Source organism: Pyxicephalus adspersus, chromosome 7, assembly GCF_032062135.1.
Source record: "Pyxicephalus adspersus chromosome 7, UCB_Pads_2.0, whole genome shotgun sequence".
NCBI lineage: Eukaryota > Metazoa > Chordata > Amphibia > Anura > Pyxicephalidae > Pyxicephalus > Pyxicephalus adspersus.
The window spans coordinates 57273593-57293161 of NC_092864.1; the positions used below are offsets into that span (position 1 = coordinate 57273593).

The window sequence follows — 19569 nt, forward strand, 5'->3', positions numbered from 1 at the left end:
TTTTTTTTTTTTTTTACAGAAGCTTTGGTTTCAGTTTTCCTTTTTCTTAGAACAGATCCAACCTGCAAAGTTAACCTGGCCACATCCCTATTAAACATTACCACAACACATATTTAGGTAGATCACCAAGTAATGAGAATTTTTAAGGCTGACAATCATTTAGATGTTATTTTTATTTTAACATTACATATTATAATATGTAAAAATAACATTCAAATGATTAAATGTAAAGACTGGGCCTTAAAAGTCCCATTACTTGGTGATCTACCTAAATATGGGTCAGTTTTCCTTTTGCTTTCTTACGCTCCTCCATTTCCAGTGCAGTCATCACTGCTCTTAACAAGTTACACTTCTTTCCAACTTCACAATTTATCACGTCATGACCCAAATCACCACACATAGTGCACACTTTGACGTTACAATCTTCTTTTACATGTCTATATCTTTTTCATTTCCTACAAAAGATGTCCATGCCATTATAGAAAATGTCACCATTAACATGGCCCAATTTGAATCTAACCAGCGGTCCAACAGGGGCTTTCCAATTATCATCAGATAGCATTTAAAAAGAGCTATTTCTGTTTAACTGTTTTCCATTAAGTATTAAAAAAATACTGCAAACTATCCTAAAAAGGGTCGTGAGGCCCAATAATTAACCTTTTTAGAACAGCTGACCCCAAAGTCAAATGAGATTGAATTTCTATCAGTTTGCCTAATGCTCTCAGTGAATGCAGAGTCACTAAGAAGGGGTTCAGAGGAGAGCTTCTGCCCTGACACGATTTGTGAGCGCTGAGATGTCTGAACTAAAGAACGGGAATCTGACCTCAGAGGGAAAGGTGAAGGAGAAGTAGCGGACGGCAGGAGATTTACCTGACAACCCTGCCGACTGGGGAATTTGGAGGGAATTCCCGACAGGAAAAATGTATTCACACATTCTATTCAACGCTGCAAACTTTATTTATACTGTAAGGAACTACATACCTGTTTGTTGTAGCTAATGTCTACACTACAGGTCTGTCTCCATGATTTGGAAGATTTTACTGAAGAGTCTAATCTCCCTCACTCACTCACTCCCTCTCTCTCCCCCTCACACACCCTCACACTCTCTATTTCCTCTCGCTCTCACTCCCACTCTCTTATGTCTCTCTCTCTTTCCGCTCTCCCTCTCTTTCCTCTCTCTCTCTCTGTCTTTTTCCCTTCCCTCTCTCTCGCTTTCCCTTTCCTCTCTCTCTCTCCCCTTTCTCTCTCGCTCTCTTTCCCTTTCCTCTCTCTCTCTCCCCTTTCTCTCTCTCTCTCTCTTTCCCTTCTCTCTCTCCTCTCTCCCTCCTCTCTCTCTCCTTCTCTTTCCTCTCTCTCGCTCTCTCTCTCATTCATAATATTTACACTATAGCGTGCCTTGTGTCTATCCCCCGCCTTCTGTTTCATAGACGTCTCTCACATAAACCACACCCACCGCGCTTATTTCATTGGCTAATCCCCCTCTCTATTTTGCTTACCACGCCCATTTCTCTTCTTATTGAGAGACAGGGAACGCCCCATCTCTGGAAACGATTGGCTCCCAAGTGACGTTTCACGCCCATGTTTACCTCGAGGCAGCTGATTGGTGAAACTGGCTGCGCTTGGTTTAATGGGTACAGTCCGCCTATCATGTAAGAGGAGCTGGCGGTGGGTCAGGGTGAGGGAGGGTTGGTGGCGCACATCGTACTGGTCGCTGGACTAACAGAGAACGGGCGCTCCGTGCTCCTGAAATCTTTCACTTTCCCGGTACCGAGGACATCGTGTGAGCTGGCACAGGTAAGAGTTGCGGCGGTCTTATCTGTAGATTCCCATGTCCGCAGTTAGGAATTGTCATTGTCTTACGCGTGGGTGGGGCATAGTGAAAGTTTATTGGCCACTTTTATTCGCCTAAAGTGGCCCCATAGTGATGAAATCCCAGGATGGAGCGATGGGGATCATGCTGTAGACTTATTTCTCCTGGTATCACAATGCCAGATATCTGTGGTGCTGATCTGACAACATTATAGGGTGCCGATGTGGAACAGAGAATATTAAGCCAAGCCAGCACAAGCCTGGAGTGGGGATTGGGTGGAGGATTGTGTGACAAGGAAAGCAGGTATTGGGGTGCTGTAAGCCAGACCCTTGTATTATGTGCCATCATGGCACCCTAAGATGCCCAATACCACAATAATGTAAATTTATAGGCATGGGGAGTGCAATCATCACAGCCCACAATAAGGGAGAAAATACCAACAGAACAATAAGCATCTGATGGAGGCAAAGCAACAAATCAGACAGCATGCAGGTGTCATTCCTGGAACATGGCAAACACAAAGCTATGATGGGCAACAGGGTTCCTACTGAACGCCGGGCCCTAAGTTATGCCTAAAGGGGGTTTTCTTGTTTCTCTATAGATGAGCTCCGACCATAGAATACCTAAAGCGTTCCTAAACTCAACATTTTCACTGTACATAAAAGAGAAGACAACCCTAAGGGGAAATGTTATTTATTTTCTTAAGTGCAACACCCTTTTTTTTTTCCAAAAAAAGGTGCAGAACCTTCTCTTTAAGTCCTGATCACCATGCAAGTGGCCCCCGGGGGTCCGTAATATGCAAACTCCATTTGAGGACCCTGGTTTTAAACTAGCCTATCACCACATATTTGTATTTTATATAGAAGGGTAAATAACCCTTCTATTTGTTTTTTTTATTTTTTTTAAAACACAAAAAGGCAAAGCCCCCCCCCCCATTCTGTCTTTACTGCCGTGGAGATTAAGACTGAATGGGAGCGCAGAGCATCCCGGGATACCTACGTCACGCATCCCCGAAGGCTCTAGGTGCTCCTTCTGGGCATTTTTTCTATTAGGGAAAGAGATGGCGATCTCACACAAGCGCAGTGAGATCGGCTCTCTTATTTTCCCCTTTAAAGCGGCTACATCACCCGACCTCGCACCTGTGTGGTGTGAAATCATGTGACGTGCCAAGACTGAGGAAGAGAAGACAGAAGATGGCGGCGCCTGGTGCTTCCTCAGCGCTGGGATGAAGAGGAGCTCCAGGATCGTGAACGCAGGAAGGACCAGTCCCATCGAGGGTCCTGCGGGATTAAGGTAAGTGTAATTCTTTTGTTTTTGGTTTAGTTCGCTTTAAATACTTTAGCAGGTGTCTAATCTGAATACCATTGGTTTATAGCACTACAAGAACTGGACGGCATACACCTTTAACACTTCTTTTAGGAAAGAAGGATGCCTTTGTCCCCTATTGTCAGCCATGGTTTTTACCAGCAGCCCATAAGGACACATAAGTGGTTTAGGGTCCAACGGGAGGAACCATTGAGGTTAGCAGGGGAGCAGGCATCCTACACATATAAAAGTGTTTTAGAAGTTTATATTCTGCTGAAGGCTTTACATACATTTGCAGTGTCCATTCTCCACCACTCGGTAGGTATTTAAAGTCTTCTATCGATAAAAAAAAAAAAACAAGCATTTAGAATTTTTTGAAGGGAGGGTGGCTACAGAGTGAAACAATATTTCGTTTTCTGGCCAAAAAATGTCCCCAAGCCCGTGTTCCAATTTGGGATTGCTTCAGTTGGTCAGGTCCAAGTTCTACAATGTTATGTGCCCAAAAATGAAGTCGGCTGAATATACTGAATGACCAGGATTTTCAATCAATGGATTTTTTCTTCCCTAATGGCATCAAAAAATTCCAAGATGACAATGCCAGGATTATTTGGGCTCAAATTGTGAATAAAGTGTTTCAGGGAGCCTGATAATTAATTTTCCCAAATAGATTGGCCACCATAGACTCTCTTGAGAATCTCTGGGATGGGATAGATAAGACTTTATGTATTGGTCTGACTCTGCTATCATTAATACAAGATCGTGGCTAAAGGGTATTGTAACACTGGATTGAAATAAATGTTGTGGCATTGCATAAACATTTTGAAACAAAAAAAATCTAAAGCCTGTCCAATGAAATATCAGTGTTTGACTTTTTTTTTTTTGGACAGGCAACATATTTGCCCCTAGTGATAAAGATGTGCTTTCTCTATACAAATTATACTTCTTTGTTAAGATGGACCGTAAATCTCCACAGAAATATTTTATGGATTGGTCTAGCATAAGAACTGCTTTTTTTCATCAGATTGAACCTGCACAGTAGGAACCATTGCTGGTAGAAAATGTAATTGTGCCTGTTGTCCCTGTTAGTATTTGTGAGGGCACACTAATGTGATGATTACAGGAAATTAAAAAAAATAAACATTGTGCCTCTCATATCAGCATGAAGCCAGGAAACTGAACATAAATATTGATTTCATAATATATGAACAAAGCCCCATCTGCTCTAAAAATAAAAAAATGATACAAACACTGTTGGGGTAAATAAAGCTGTGACACAAAATATCAATAAATACAGATGTGCCAATTAAAATAAACATGAAACAAACTTTAAAAATTCACTTTATGCTTGCAGTGAAAAATAGAAAGATACCTATAGCACAAACTGACAAATAAAATGTTTAAACCAATAGGGAGGAGGGGGCATTAGAGGAACATTAGGGTTAGCTGAATTTACTTGGTATCAACCTCTTGATGTCTTCTATACAGCAGCACTTAATACTGATAGAGGAAAGGGTATGTAATCAGGTAAGCGACCTGGGTTTGAGACTGTGGGAGAATGCCGCAGCTCACCGGAGATCCAAAATGGCAATAAGGCACAGACTGCGGATCCAAGATGCCACTGGCATCTACACTAAAGGACAGGGCTCAAAAAAAGTAAGTGTAAGGCACACACCTTAATCACTCAATCCTTATTCCTTATATTAGCATAGAGTTTGAAATTAATGTATGGAGCCTACAAAGAGAAAATAAACACATTCTGCTGCTGCCTGCACATTTCATGGTGAATGGTATGCGGTGCAGACTGACAGTGAGTGTTAGGTTAATAGTGTGAAAGCACTGCATACACATTTTCCGATGTTTTGTATTTTAAACACCCTCCGTTAACCCGAAAAATACCTGTTTACCTGTCAGAAATGCATTCAGCTTCCAAGTCTTTTAGAGGTTGTCAGCATTCTTGGATGGGATGGTGACAGTCCTACCCAGCATTTTTGTTTTGTTTTTTTTGTTTTTTAGAGTTTGCATACACTTGAAATAGTTTTGTAAAGCACAATTGTTGTATTCACTACTTTTTGATAATGAATGTCGTTTATTCTGGCACCAGTTACTGATCCTTAATTAGTGATGAGGCTTGTGTGCACACAATTCTGCTGAAAAACTGTAATTTGCCCATTGCAACTAAATTGATTCATTTTTATGCTCCAAGATTCTTTTTAGCAGCACAAATATTTTGTTCCTTAGGTTATGTCAGTTTTATTGTGATTTGTATCTACGAATTCCTCCAGTTTTAATGAAAAGCCAATTGTTTGAACATTTTGTATGTGGTAGGATGTTTGGTTGACCTTGCTGTTAATAATCAGCCATAAGTGAATGTGATTTACTTGTCTAAATGACTAGGTTGTAGAATATAATGATGGGTATAGGAAGAATTATATTCCTTTATCAAAGACTTTTCATACAGAAGTATGCAACATATATCAAGTAACTAAATAATTATATTTATATCATGTTTTCCTACCTTCCCGTTCTATTTATGTTATGAGAAAGTATCAAATCTCATACTACAACCCTATTTACATAAATGTTTTTTTTTTTTTCATTGACTTTTTACCAGCTGAAACATAGTGACCATATTTTCTTGGCATTTAAATGTGGATAATATTTCAATTTACAATATTTTTTTGTATTAACAGAATTGCTAAACATGATTGGGAAAGGAACAATGTGTCTGGCTAAGATAGAGAAAGACAACTGCAGACAGAGGTTTTTTACAAGTACAGACAATCACCTATTCTTCGCTGAAAGGAAAGTTAAGAGGAAACTTTTCCCAGGGACTGTAAGCCAGGTTTTAGCTGATGTGAACAAATTTTGGGACCTATCTGTGACTGAGGCTGAAGGCATGCATGGATCGCCTGGTCCAAAATATAGGTTGCATGGAAGAATAGAAGGGGAATGTCTTTCTGTACCACTTGCTAGTATTTATTCTTCCCCAGATTTCACAAACCAGGAAAAGAGACCCCAGACCTTGCCAAATAAGGAAAATCAAGTCAAATCACCTTTAATGAGATGTTTAAATCAACAACAAGTCCTTATAAATCGTGCAGAAAGAAATAGGAAGCGTTTGCAGATGTTGTTGGCAAGCATTTTTGCAGAAAATTGCAGGCAACAAATAAGTGACTTTGTGAGTTTTCAAAGCAAAAAAACAAAATTAAACAGCAATCCTAATGGTCTGCTAAGTAATGATACAAAGATAAATGATGACGCCTCAGGTCCATCAAATGTAGCCACTATTACATGCAACCATTGGAAAAAACAGGACTTCAAGAAATATAAAATGACTTCAGCAGCTGGGAAGCTTTCTGAATCCATGCCAGGCATTTTAGCTAATTTTGAACGTCAATTGGATTCTGATGCTACAGAAAGCAGTTCTGATGAAGACTGGGATGAGAAGACTGAAAAGATTTACAACTCGTGAGTAAGGGGGAATAAGGATTTATGATACATTCGCAACTAGGGGAAAAATGTATTTAAGGGTGTGGAGTACAAAAAAGTTTTAGGCTTTAATACCTCTCTCCATCAGCAGAGACCTTGCAGGAAAAACCTGTGATTGTAAATATTGGCTCCAGTGGGATATGGGAGGTGCCTCAAGCAGAAAATGCAACTAGAATTTTTAAAAGAGCAGCAGTCTGTTTGCAGAAAGAATGGTTCGAAGTTGGATGGGAACCTTACCCAAGGTCAGGGGAGTTTTAGGCCCGCCTAGTCAAATGCTTTCGCATTAATTTAATATCATTTAACTAGCAGACTGATTATGGCAAAGTGTATGTTTGGAAAGAACTTTATACATTGTAAGAATGCCAGTATGACTTCTATGGGCTTGCAGCATCTCTTTTTTTACACAATTGTCTACCAAAATATGAGCTTTTGAAGCTCCCAATTAAATAAACATCATACTCCATCATTCCTTCTTCCCTTCTACTATTCTATTTACTGTATTAACTGAATTTGGGTGTATTTATTCCCATTTGGCTCAGGTCATAGTCTGTAGTGGCTAGTTTCCAGAATATCAGTTTGGTTTCACTGTTGGAGGGTGGCTTTTCAGTTTTTGAGTTGCTGCCAGAATGGGCCTAGCATCTCTATTATTGAAGCAGTAAAACATTAAACAAAAAAAAAGTTCTGCTGCTATCCTTGTTCCCCATCACCCTTGATTATTTTTCTTTTACATTAATAATGTTTTTTATAAGCTGCCAGTAAAATGTGATGCACCAGGTGGCTGTATTTTAGGCTTCCACCAACAATTATTGAGCATCTCTGAGTCTCTGCCTTTGTATTGCCCAAAAAACACCAATCTGACATGTCTTATAGGCAGCTGCCATTTTTATTTTGAGTCCTAACAGTATCTTTGTTGTGGTACACTCTCCACTACAGGATGGAAATGTATGTGTAGCATTTGCAAACTTTTTTAAGACATCATTTCCATTGACCATGTTGATTTTTATTTTTATAAATGGAAAGGAAGCAGACAGAGCTGTTTTAGTGTCCTTTAACGGAGACTTGTACGGACTCATTTCACCCCAGAAAGAATGCAGAGATTCAGGGAATGTGGAGGCGGATGAAAGTGTTTCCATGTTTTGCAGGCATCTTTTACAGAAGCACCAGTAACTTTGTTTTCAGAAGCACAACCCATACATAATACATCTATACATCTATTTCTAGTATGCTGTTGTTGATTAAGGAGTATTGATTTATTTTTGAGTGGAGTACATTTTCAGTACATTTTGGTTATAGAGACCGGAATAGATCTCCTGTGGGAAGAGATGGGGAAAAAAAAAAAACATGAAAAAGTATTATTTTCTAGTTTCACTTAAACTGGAAGAAGAGTGTTAAGTACAGCTTGTCCCAGTTACTTCTACTGGATCCTATTTATACCATTGTTTACCAGTCTGTCCACCCCGTCATACTGATGCAGGAAGACCCACCTTTATACCTTTTCAGGAGTTTTAAGTATACCTGTACTGATAAAATAAGAAGAAAAATACATCAAATGAATCAAATCATCAAATTAAAAGTATCATAAGGAGACCATAATGAATACAGAGCATTGTTTTATGTCATGACCCAGTACAGTATGCAACATTTGCATTGTAGTTATAGGGTGATTTATTCACATAATGTGCATGGGTTACTATGTATTCTCTGTTAGGTAACAAGGGCGTTTTTGACATAAACTGTAACTTTGTGACCCCATTGCAAAAAATGAGAATTGAAAAAGGTAACCTTAGAATACAGAAGAGAAGTTTGAAAAATGAGATGGGGGGTCTACCAGAGAAGAAAAGAAACTGTGAAGGGAGAGAATGGAGAGAAGAGCGGGTAGAATGTAGGGCCTGGGGGTTGCCCATTCTGGTTTCCTATTTCCCGTCTACTTGGGGATCTGATGAAGTTCATTGTATGATATAATTGCCCATTCAATGGTTACCTCCAGTTCATTTGTGTGATCTGTACATATTAGTGCATCATTCAAATACTTTGTACATTGTCTTGTCTCCTCAGATGTGGAAATCATGATATGTGATAGCATCCAGATACCACTATTTAAAAATAAATCTTTCCTTTTCAGTTGACCCTCTTTTTGGTCTGACATACAGTCCTTTATAAAAATGTACTTATAACTAAAGTAACTATATTTAAAATTACCACACGAACACATACTGCATTTACCTTTTTATCCAACATTTAAATTATAGCAATACATATGAAAACCCAGTACAAAGGCAAATTTGTGATAAATAAAATCAGTTGTGGGTTTAAGCATTATATTTTACCATAATAGTTCACTATAGTCTACTTGGGACATGACAGAGGTGTGTCCTTTTTCCTACATACTTTGTTCTTTAACGTCCTTCTTTCCCATCTTGGAATGTTGGAAAGTATATTGATGCACTCATGTAAAACTTGGCAGTTGTGCAGATCACTTATCACTATGTATTCAGCACTGCTTTCTAGTCCATTTAATTAAATCATCATGGCAAGTCATAGCCTGCATTAAGTCATGGCTTGTTAAACAACGCTCACTTAGGAAAACAGAATTTGTTAAGCAAGCAGCCACCCACATGCCTAAGCTGCCACAAGCCTAGTGTTGTGATAGAACTTATCTTATATAATGAGTTACTGGACCAGCGGGAGACCTTGAATCCGATCTTAACCTTTTGTGGTGAGAAGTGGTACCAAGAGAAATTAATATATAGCAATCCCTTATTTTAGGAAAGTGGCATCTAAGAGCCATGTGCAATGGGCAGTTATAGCATTGTAGAGACCCAATCTGTACAGAATGGTTGTCTAGAGATCTTCATTATACAGTGATCTGGGCCAGAGAGTAGTTCTGCAACGACTAATGAAGGCTTCCTGCATGACTGCATAAACTTGTTATTTATTAAATGTATGACAAGTTAATCATCCTTCTGTGCTGTTTGCTAGAAGTGTGAAATACCTGAACAAAATAAAAAATTCTTAACAGATAAGACAATACATGTATATGTTTATCAGTCTAAACCTGTCTATTATAATACCTGCCTCAGGTGAATGATCAGAAGAACTTGAACACAGATTTTATTACTTGCATTAAAGAAAATGGATGTTTAAATATACATGTATGTACCCAGAAATACCAGTGAACCTATCCTCCTAAACAATACTGTATTATCATTAAAACACACAACATGCAGTAAATAACAATGTACAATAAATTGTAGCCAAAGCTTTTCCATGACAGAATGCAATATTTATGGCACACTGCCCTCATAGAACCCTAGGGACTGGACTTTGATAAATACATTTCCGAGCTGAGGTTTCCTGACAAGCTGGGTAGAATGAAACATTGCATTTATAAAAGGTATAGTAAAGGTAGGGGCTCACATAAAACTCTTGATACAATAGTTGTCTTTGTAAAAATTAGAGGGATTTCAGATTTATTAATTTTTTGTATCCATGAACTTAAGATCCATAAACATGCTGTAAATAAGCATTTTACTAGATCATGGTCTGGAAAAGGTGCTGTATGCAGCATCTCAGCACATTAAGTCATGGTAGCAAATGGTAAATGCTATAATCAAGTAAAACAAGCATGTAAAATTATGCCTTACTACGTTACTAGGCAAATGCTTGTGCTTTTTTCATTATAAAATTCCTGGGGATGCAGCCTAAATCTGACTTGATATCACCTGTTACACGCTTCTAAAAGTTAAAATTAGGCTTTGTGCAATTGTGTTATGCTGATTTAAAATAAGACGGGCAACCATTATGAGATCTCTTATAGAACCTGCACAAATCACAGAATTAATGTTTCACCCCAAGTCTCAGAGTGCTAGACAAAGACATGTTCAGAATCAGGTTGTTGCAGCATTACAGGCCTGTGTGTACTGGATCCTTATTAGTGCAACAAATATGGCACATGTCACAAAACTGTCAGGTTCAGCTTTTTGAATTTTTTCACTGTGTTTTTTTTTTTTTTTTATTTGATTACATTTTAAAGAGACTTTGGTTCTGTTCGCAGCAAAGCTGAACTGAACTGGCTGTCAATAAGAGCAAGTGTTGGGAGTCGCTGGGCATGGCTTCAGGGTAAGATCTCAGAATTGGAGTACCAAATTCAGGAACTAGATCAACTTCATAATCAGCTTCGAAGTCAAAAGGTAATATATGTTTACTGTGAGCTATATGTATGTGTATAGCAAATCGTTTGTGCTCACCTTTTAAAGCTGTTGTGGTAATGTTCACACTAGAGTATGTCAGCCCCACATCAAGTTACCACTTTTTCCAGAATTACTTGAAAAGTGGCTCTGCTTTTTTTAATTGTTTTCCAGGTACAAAGACTAAGATATAGAGAACAGAAAAACTAGACTGGTTGGCCCCAGGATCTAATCTAATTATATTGTCCCATTTTTTTTGAAAACTGTGGCTTATAAGAAGCTAGGTGGCCACACTTGTACCAATGCATGAAGAAAATGCAACAAGTAATGCTTTTTCTTTTTGGCCAACTCTATTTTGCACTGTGTAGGTCAATGTATTTCTGTGTGCGGAAGTTCCATTGAGTACAAGAAGCAGTACTAGTGTGTCTTCAACTTCGACCTCCATCAACTCTTCTGTCTAACTAAATACAATTCTACACTTGCTTGCGGATGATAGTCTGGGTCACGGTCCATGACCCATATAGCTTCATTACTTTGAAATGGCGGTGTATAAATTGACTTGTGTACTTGACTTGCTCTATCTCATTTTTCAGATTGGCATGCTCTGAATTGGCAAAGGCAAGCTGACTTTTCCTTACGTTTCAGCAGTTGCCCAAGTACTCCAGGCCCCAGATAGAATAGTATTATTTGCTACTTTTGTAGTTTCACATCTTTTCGTTAACATAACTGTGCAGTAATGGCTAATAAGGTTGATGTGTTGGAGTCCTCCCTTGAACTTAAGATCTGATCAGCTTAATTTGTCCTATCCCTGGTGTTAAGGTAAATGCTGTTGCTACCTGCACACCATACACAGCTTGATTGTCAATTGGATTTGAATCCCCAGGTAACTAATGTGATTTCATGGCTTTCTTGTAGTATAAAATTAATTGGCTGCTTAGCTTAGGCTTTTGAAAAACTCTAAAACATGTTCTTAATTAAGCCACGTTCATATAATGATCATGTCGCAAATAGACAGTGCTCATTCAATGTGTGAGGTAGAAATGCATGAAATTACAAAGTTTTCATTTTACTAGACTTATTTTATTATTATTTCCATTTTAAAATGCCTTAAAATCTAGGTGGCCTCTTTGGAAACAATTATGTTAAGTGTTTTTCCTTGTCTTGCCTCAGCATGTGGCAGAATAATACAAAAAAAAAGTTTCTACATCAAATGAACCTAGCAGCAACAAGGCTACGTTGATTTGTGCCTTATCCAAAAATTAGAATCTACATGAGCCAGGGGACTTTTTGCATATCTTTTAGAACTGCACCAAAATCTATACTTTCTGGGAAGAAGTCCTAAACTGTATTTAAACAGTGACTTTAATCCACAGCCACCCTGCTATAAATACAAACTAAATTGGCTTAGGGGTACCATTGGCTAAATATAATGGCTTGAAAACACTACTAGGTCTTCCTAGCTTTACTTTGATAGAAAAGTAATTCTAATTTACTGAAGAAACACTTTTTCCCATGCTCTTACCTTTTGAAAATCCCAGTAATACAAATGAGGCAACCTATGATAGCAGGAGTTGCAATGGTATGATTCCACAACAATTCCACTAACAATAGCTCCACTTATTTACCAACTTTATGATAAATGGAAAATTTGATCTTGTTTACATCTGACTTCCTATTTGTTTTTTTGTGACTTCTTATTTATCAGAGTGGTCTAAAGCTTTGTGTAGGATCATGTATCCTGAACCATGGAAACAGATTGTCAACTATATTTTTTTTTTTTAGTACCCTACAATGAAAGAAAGGAATTCTTCTGACTCTAGGATTAGTAGCTAATTACAAACCATTTCAAATGACCTAAAGATCCCTGGATTAGTACAGTTATATGATGCTTCATGCCACTCTCCTGGTACACTGAAAAACATAAACCCTCCCAAATATGTTGTTGCACTAAAGCATCAAATCCAGTGACACTAAACTATAAAAGTTGCATATGTTAACCTTTTACTGTTTCTATAGGTTCCAACAGTTTGTTACAGCTTCCAAAACATGAAAACCATAAAGAAAAAACATCTTATGTGTTTCATCGAGTACCGTTTTTTTTTTTTCTGTATCCTAGGAAGCACTGGTGTTTGAGGAACCCTCAGATTCTATTCTTAAAAGGAATACACATTCGCCTGGCCATTCTTTGAGACCTGCAGGGAGGCTGGCAACACCCCGAGAAGGCACCAATCTTTCTTCCCCTAGGGATTTGGAAATGTCTCCAAGCAGCCCGACTATGCTCCTGAGAAACATAGAAAAGCAGGTAAACTATACTAAGCTGCATGACTGCATTGCACTGAACCATGAAATATGTATACATGTGCACAGGTATGTTACATAGCTCTGTGCAGAGCAACTTTTAGGAAAGAAGACAGCCCTACCACATCTAGCTTGCAATTAAAGATATATGTTCTTAACCTTTTAATGTGTAATACTGACCAATTATTTAATATCTAGAGGCATCATGTGATCCGGTGTGCCATCTCATTCTGAACTAACTTCAGGAAGTATGCGAAAGCTTATTGTGGTGAAAACTAGGTTGAGCTGATTATGTGCCATTGTTATAAGAAGCAGGGGCAAATCTGATAATGGGCAATAGGGGGTAAGGGAAGGAGGCGAAAGGAGGAGGCAAAGTAGCAGCCAATCATGGAAAGGGGAGAGTGACTGAGAAAATCAGAACAGCACCTGAATGCAGGTTTATGTGGGGGTGCATGGAGAAGAACAAATAAGTGAATCATAGTAGAAGCTGAAAAAGCGAAGCTTGGCAGCTGGCTCTAAAACATTGGGAGGGAATGCAGACCAAAAGCTGGCCATGGGCCAAGAAGGGAAAAAGAGGAAGTAGAGCCTAAGGTGGTTAAGTACTGGGGCAAAGAAAAAGGTGGTAGATACCAATTGGTAATGAGGAATAGATGAGAAGAGGTATAGCTGACGAGATAGCTGAGGAAGTTGAGTGTATTAGAGTGGAGACCTAAGTATATTAAATATTTGAAATGTCAGGTAAAAAGAGGTGCTTGGAAGCTTGTCTTCTTTATAGCACAATATACTATAAAATAAATAGCATTGTGCAAATCAGAACAAAATGCAAGAGAGAATGGAGCACAAAAGTAATACACTAAGCAAAGGCATCTTAAGGTATGTAAGCAGTATTTTAGAGGGAGTTTGGTGTGGACATTGGTGTGAAAAGATGCAGCTATGATGAGTTTGTATTGTGGACACAGGAGGGCCCAGTGCGCAAAATGGGCATGCACAGTATTTGAAGTGGTACCAGTGTGAAGTATGTACCATACTCTTGCGAGTAAAGCTGCTGCAGATAATGTTAAGCAACTAAAAATGCTAATTTGGACTGTGCACAATAGTTGAGATCTTTGGGTGCAGACAGAGTGTGTAAAAATATGGATACTGGCAAGCCTGTGGTGTACACAGCTAGGCTGTGTACTCGGTTAAAAGTTGTGATACAGAACTGAGGAGTATGCAGTAGCAGCATGGATAATATATGTGTTAGGAACTTGTAAGGGCTGCAGTTCAAAATTGCACATGGGTGTCAGATCTGAGAAGTTGAGCATATACAGGGAGAGGAAATATTGAGTTTTGTTTTGAGTTGGAGGTCCTAATACAGACACTGTTCCTAACCTACTAATATACTATAACAGCTGCTCCCAATTGGTACATAAATTATCTGCTCTGCCACATCCCCAAACTCTAAACATGGCAAAAAATCAAAAAACAAATTGGACTTTTTAGGCAGTCGAACATGTATTTCACTTTATTTTTATATACCGAATATGAGACTGAAGCTAATGAGACATTGAATGGCAGAACATTTCACAGACATTGCACTACAAGACTATAGTGACAGGAAAGCTACAATTCACCTGTCATAGGAGAATGATGTGCTGCACAAGAAAAAGAACTGCTAATCTGTACAAAGGTATCTCAGTAATTGAACCCTGACACCGAGTCTGAACTGACTTGGCTGCCCAGCACTGCTCACCTCAGACTGCCCGCCCTCTCTGCCCCACTCCCCACTGTTACACGAGCCTTGGATGCAAAGTTCCTGGTGTTGTCTAACGAAAGACATCCCCAGCATCCCTATAGACGTACAGCAGGGCAGCTGGTAAACAGCAAGGAGGGGTAAGGCAGGGCTCCGGGATCGACTCGCGCTGCCTTTGCGATCGACCAGTAGATCTACGTTTTGGGCACCCCTGCTCTAAATGAACAATGCCTCTACTCATTTTGCAGAAACAATGTCTGCTTCATCAGGATACCTAGAGAATTTCCCGTTCTCCTGCCCCACCTTCAGAGCATGCTATAGATGTTTTTTTATATGGGCCCCAGATCTCAGGGGGACAGGTCACCAGACAGACAACCCATGGAGTTTTATGTAGATGAAACTTTGTATATCAAAATTCTCTGTATATTTGATGGGTGTTCAACTCTTTATTTACACGCCATATAGACCAAATAACAAACTCAACCATCATCTAATAGCTCTGACCTGTCCCACTAAGACCCCATGTGTTGGCTGTCTAAAAAGTCCTGTTTGTGTTTTTTTTTTTTTTTTTGCCATACTAATATACCATACTTGTTATACTCATACTATTGAAAGCCAGTATGGGTTTATTAGATATAGTGTAGGTAAGAAACACCCAAATCTTTATTAGCAACCATACTGACAATACAATTTATGTGGAAATGGCAGGATTAAGCAAAGTCCTGTTGACATGACAACAGAAGGATTTGTTCTGTTGGCACCTGTAATACGGGGAGATTCGTCATGTTGATCTGGTGATGAATAGATCCGTGCTATTGTGTATACATCTTTTTTACAGAAGTTCTATTTGAAAATATTAGTGGCCTTCTTATTAAACTGCTTAGGGAAACCTAGGTCTAAAACTTTTTTTTTTTTCTTTTTCTTCTTGGGAGTGTGACCTCAGTGTCTGAGTTCTGAGGTCGGCCCTGATCATTGTGTGGAGAGAAATTCTTGTTTGTAGATTCTCCACCAACTTTCCATAACAGAGGGTGCAGGTTAGGAATAACACTGCCTTGGAAGGAGCAGAGAACCTTACTGAATTACTAATGTTGCTGGTTAATGACCTTTCCTGGGCTGTGTGGCTATAGTTCAGTGATCTTACACATACAAGTTGACTGAGTTAGTTGTTCCCAGGCAGTGCTCTGGAACCAAGGAATGTCATTTATTTACAGGTCATAGATCTGCATCAGGATTTCAAAATGGGTTAAATAGTTAAACTGGTACTGATAACTAGAATCTGCGACGTTGAACTGTGCTTCATAAATTTTGTGATCATACTTTTTCCTTTTTTTATGTCCAGTGAGCCAAAAGTTATGTTGCTAATTAACAGAAAAATCAATTGCCAGGTTTCTTTTAATGACAAATTGGGCAGGAAAGAACAGCAAAAAATGTAGCTCAGTCATGCAGGATAAAACACTATAAGAAGCAGGAATAGTTTCCAGAAAGAAGATCTCATTGACCGTTCTTGTATTTGTTGCAGATCGTATTTTATATGTATAAACTGCCAGAGTTTATGCCTAAGAATGCATTTCTGTGGACCCTTCCCCTATTGTATTTTATCTAAAAAATGTCTATTTCTGTTCTGTAATGTCTGTTGTAAAGTTCTAATCCATACCAGACATTAAAAGTTCTGACTATTTGATTTTCTCTGCTATTTAAGCAAACACAACAGGCAAGGTTGCCATTGTATGGTGAACATTCAGCAGTTTGCTGATGGGAACATTTATGCTCTGAAAACTCAGTTTGATAGATTCACACTTTGCAATACCTGATTGGGTAATTTTACTATATACCCCTCTCCCAGTCTGAATTCTGATGTAAAAGTGTGTGTGTGTAGTTGTATGTATTTTCTGGCCAGTAAAGTGGTACCAGTTTCCTCATGGGCTCACTGTAAAATGCACTTACTGAAAGTACGAATGTGCACATTACACTCGTACGCTGTGTGCACATTACACCAAAACAGCTTTTTTCAAATGTAGCCATTTTTTAGCACTGAAATATAAAAAGGGAAAAAATGTTTTCTATAACAGACAAGGTCTGGCAAGTGAAGCTGGCACAGGCAAAAGGAGAAAACTGGTGTGTGGCCACAATTTACCGCTCTATATTTAGTATCTCAGTATTTCCGTTTACTTCATTCTCTTAGCGGTCACACAGTCCGTGATTTCAACCAAAGAAGAATAACTGCCTGGTATTGCACAAACTACTTTATGCTGTTAATACCTAATCATTTCCAAGACTACAAGAGAGCAGAGACTGTTTTAGTCTTTCACAGTGCACCCATGAAGCTCCTTGGTTTTAAATCCAAGAATAAAAAGTTTTGATTATGATTATATGTTCAAAAAGGTATAAACAGGTGTAATAACAGAATCCCATACCTATTTATTTGTGTTGTGGAAATTAAAGTCTGTACTTATCTTAGCTTTTTCTTCTCCTTGTTTTACAGAGTGCTCAGCTATCTGAGATGTTTAGTAGTTTGATGGCCTTTTCCCCCATCACCCTGTCTCCTAAATCCCATAGCAAATCTGAATATGGGGCACCTGGATTTCCAGCAGTTGGCAGGTTTGCATCATTTAAGAAATACCAATCTTTGGAAGCATGCAGCATACTAGAAAAGCATTCTTTCATTTGTATTTACATTCACAGCACAAGGGTTTATTTCTTTTCAGAATGCCAGAGCACAAGGTTGAATCCCCCTGGTTCAATGGATTTAGCCAGAAGCAGCCAAAGGAAAGGAAAAGGATCCATGCCAAAGGCTCTTCCACATTTGGGAGCAGCTCAGCCCGTACCAGACCCCTACAATTATATCATAAGAGAAATCTATATATAATTGGCTCAGAGTGCACAGTAAGTATAGAAGGGTTGGTATTATTTATTATTATTCTTATTATAAAGGATTTAAAATCTATATTTAATATTTGTTTTTAGACTATTTATATAAAAACTTTTTACAGACCACCATGGGTTCATTCATTAAATAGGATTTCCAGAGCACTATGGCTCACTTGCTCTAGTTTAAATTTTCGAGAAGATGGTATAAGAGGAGTTAATGCTCTAACTCATTTCTTTTAATTTAAACGTTGCAGCTTGAGCTATTGAAGTGATAAGGGTATATAGCTTTACATAATAAAAGAGACTAGAGCTCCTGTTGGCTTCAAATGACTAACTGTTTAACAGCTGTTTATGTGCTTGGAATACTAATATGGAAGCTGTGTAAATGTGTGTCTCTCTCAGAAACAATATCTGTACCCAATAGGCAAACCCAATTTTCCTAAACCTAATAAATTGTGCTGTACAGCCATAAAGTATCATGATAAGTCCTGTCCTTTAGTGAAGAAACTCGGTGTATAACTGGTTGCTCTGTGCTTTGCCATGATTTTTTGCTTGTAAAGCTGAACATATATTAATATAATGGTATCTCTTTTTACATTTTCCTTCATTCTTTGCACAGAAAATCTCTGACTGAGTAAACACAAAGTCTAAACTTTTATTCTAGTACTATAAACATAAACAGAGAAAAGACAAAGCAGATCATAGTTGCTGCTTCTTTGTTGTCCAGTCAGCAGGCTGGGTGCAGGAATGTGACTTTTACTGTATTCCACAACTATAACAAATTAAGTTGTTTTAACATATTTTGGATACTGTGGTTGGGCTCTGTGAACTAGAAAACTGTCTGAAAATAATTACAAATATACAGACAAGCAAAAGAAACATTGGAACTATTTATAGTGACATGACTATGGACTTTGTACAGCGCTGTGTAATATGTTGGCGATATATAAATACTGTGTAATAAAATGCTATACTGTGTGCGAAGTGCTTGTAGTGCCTAAAGAATACGCTCAAAGTATCCCCAGCCCCCCTGACAGTCCTATTTATATTAACCTGTCCCCAGACCAATGAGATCACCCAAAATTCTACAGAGCCAACTGTTAAACTCTTCTGATTAATAGATTGAATAGAAAGTAAATAGTTCTCCTGTCATGTTTACATTGTGCAGTGCAAAAGCATTATAAAAAGGAGAATTTTTTGATGCTAGTCAAGTTTATTATTCTTTGCACAAGGCATGCTATTGTTTAGGTATATTTTAAAGTTATTTTAGATTTCATAATTATGCTAATTTAGGGGAAATTATTCTTTGGTTTGGTTGCATTTTTACAATCTATTTTGTACTAGATTTGTATGAATGCAAGCGAGTTTGTCCTTTTGCAGGTGACAAGTTCCACATTCAGTCTGTTTCTAGAAAACCATGAATTCAAGGAATATTTTAGGATTGCCAGGTCTCCCGCATTCACTGTACAAGCCTCAACTATGCTTGGCCACTTTTTATATTCTTTCACTATTCAAAGTAAACTCCATCACAGTGTTCTCTCTAGTTACAAGTGCTGACTCTGTTGCTTACCTGTCCTGAGGTTTATTAGGTTATTGTGACCCTAAACTTATCCTCAAGCAGGACAAATGACCAAGTTCACTTTATATTTCTGCATCAGCTTATACCCACTTCCATTTTACTCCCCTTCTGCTTGATTTCCACCCAAAACTACCTAGAATGTACATGTGAAGGGTAGCAAATCACTACGTTCTTTCCATGTGACACTTGGCATAACTATAGCCATAACAGCCTGAGTGGCTGCATTGGAGCTTTGGGATGGGGGCAGAGGCTCAGATAAGGAGGCTGCTGAGGATATTTCTATAGTTTTCTTTGTGGGGTA

General features: G+C 38.4%; 1 protein-coding gene across 3 annotated transcripts in view; it reads left to right on the forward strand.

Moving 5' to 3' along the window:
* Positions 1-1677: 1677 nt before the first annotated feature.
* The window catches only part of KANSL1L (KAT8 regulatory NSL complex subunit 1 like), a 31998-nt gene continuing 14106 nt past the window's right edge, over positions 1678-19569 (forward strand). For all 3 annotated transcript variants that reach the window (XM_072418559.1, XM_072418561.1, XM_072418560.1), the window contains exons 1-6: positions 1678-1794; positions 5806-6583; positions 10659-10794; positions 12908-13093; positions 17304-17419; positions 17527-17704. In XM_072418559.1, coding sequence (XP_072274660.1) covers positions 5817-6583; positions 10659-10794; positions 12908-13093; positions 17304-17419; positions 17527-17704 — 1383 coding nt within the window. In that variant the 5' untranslated portion in view covers positions 1678-1794; positions 5806-5816. The remainder of the gene's footprint in view (positions 1795-5805; positions 6584-10658; positions 10795-12907; positions 13094-17303; positions 17420-17526; positions 17705-19569) is intronic.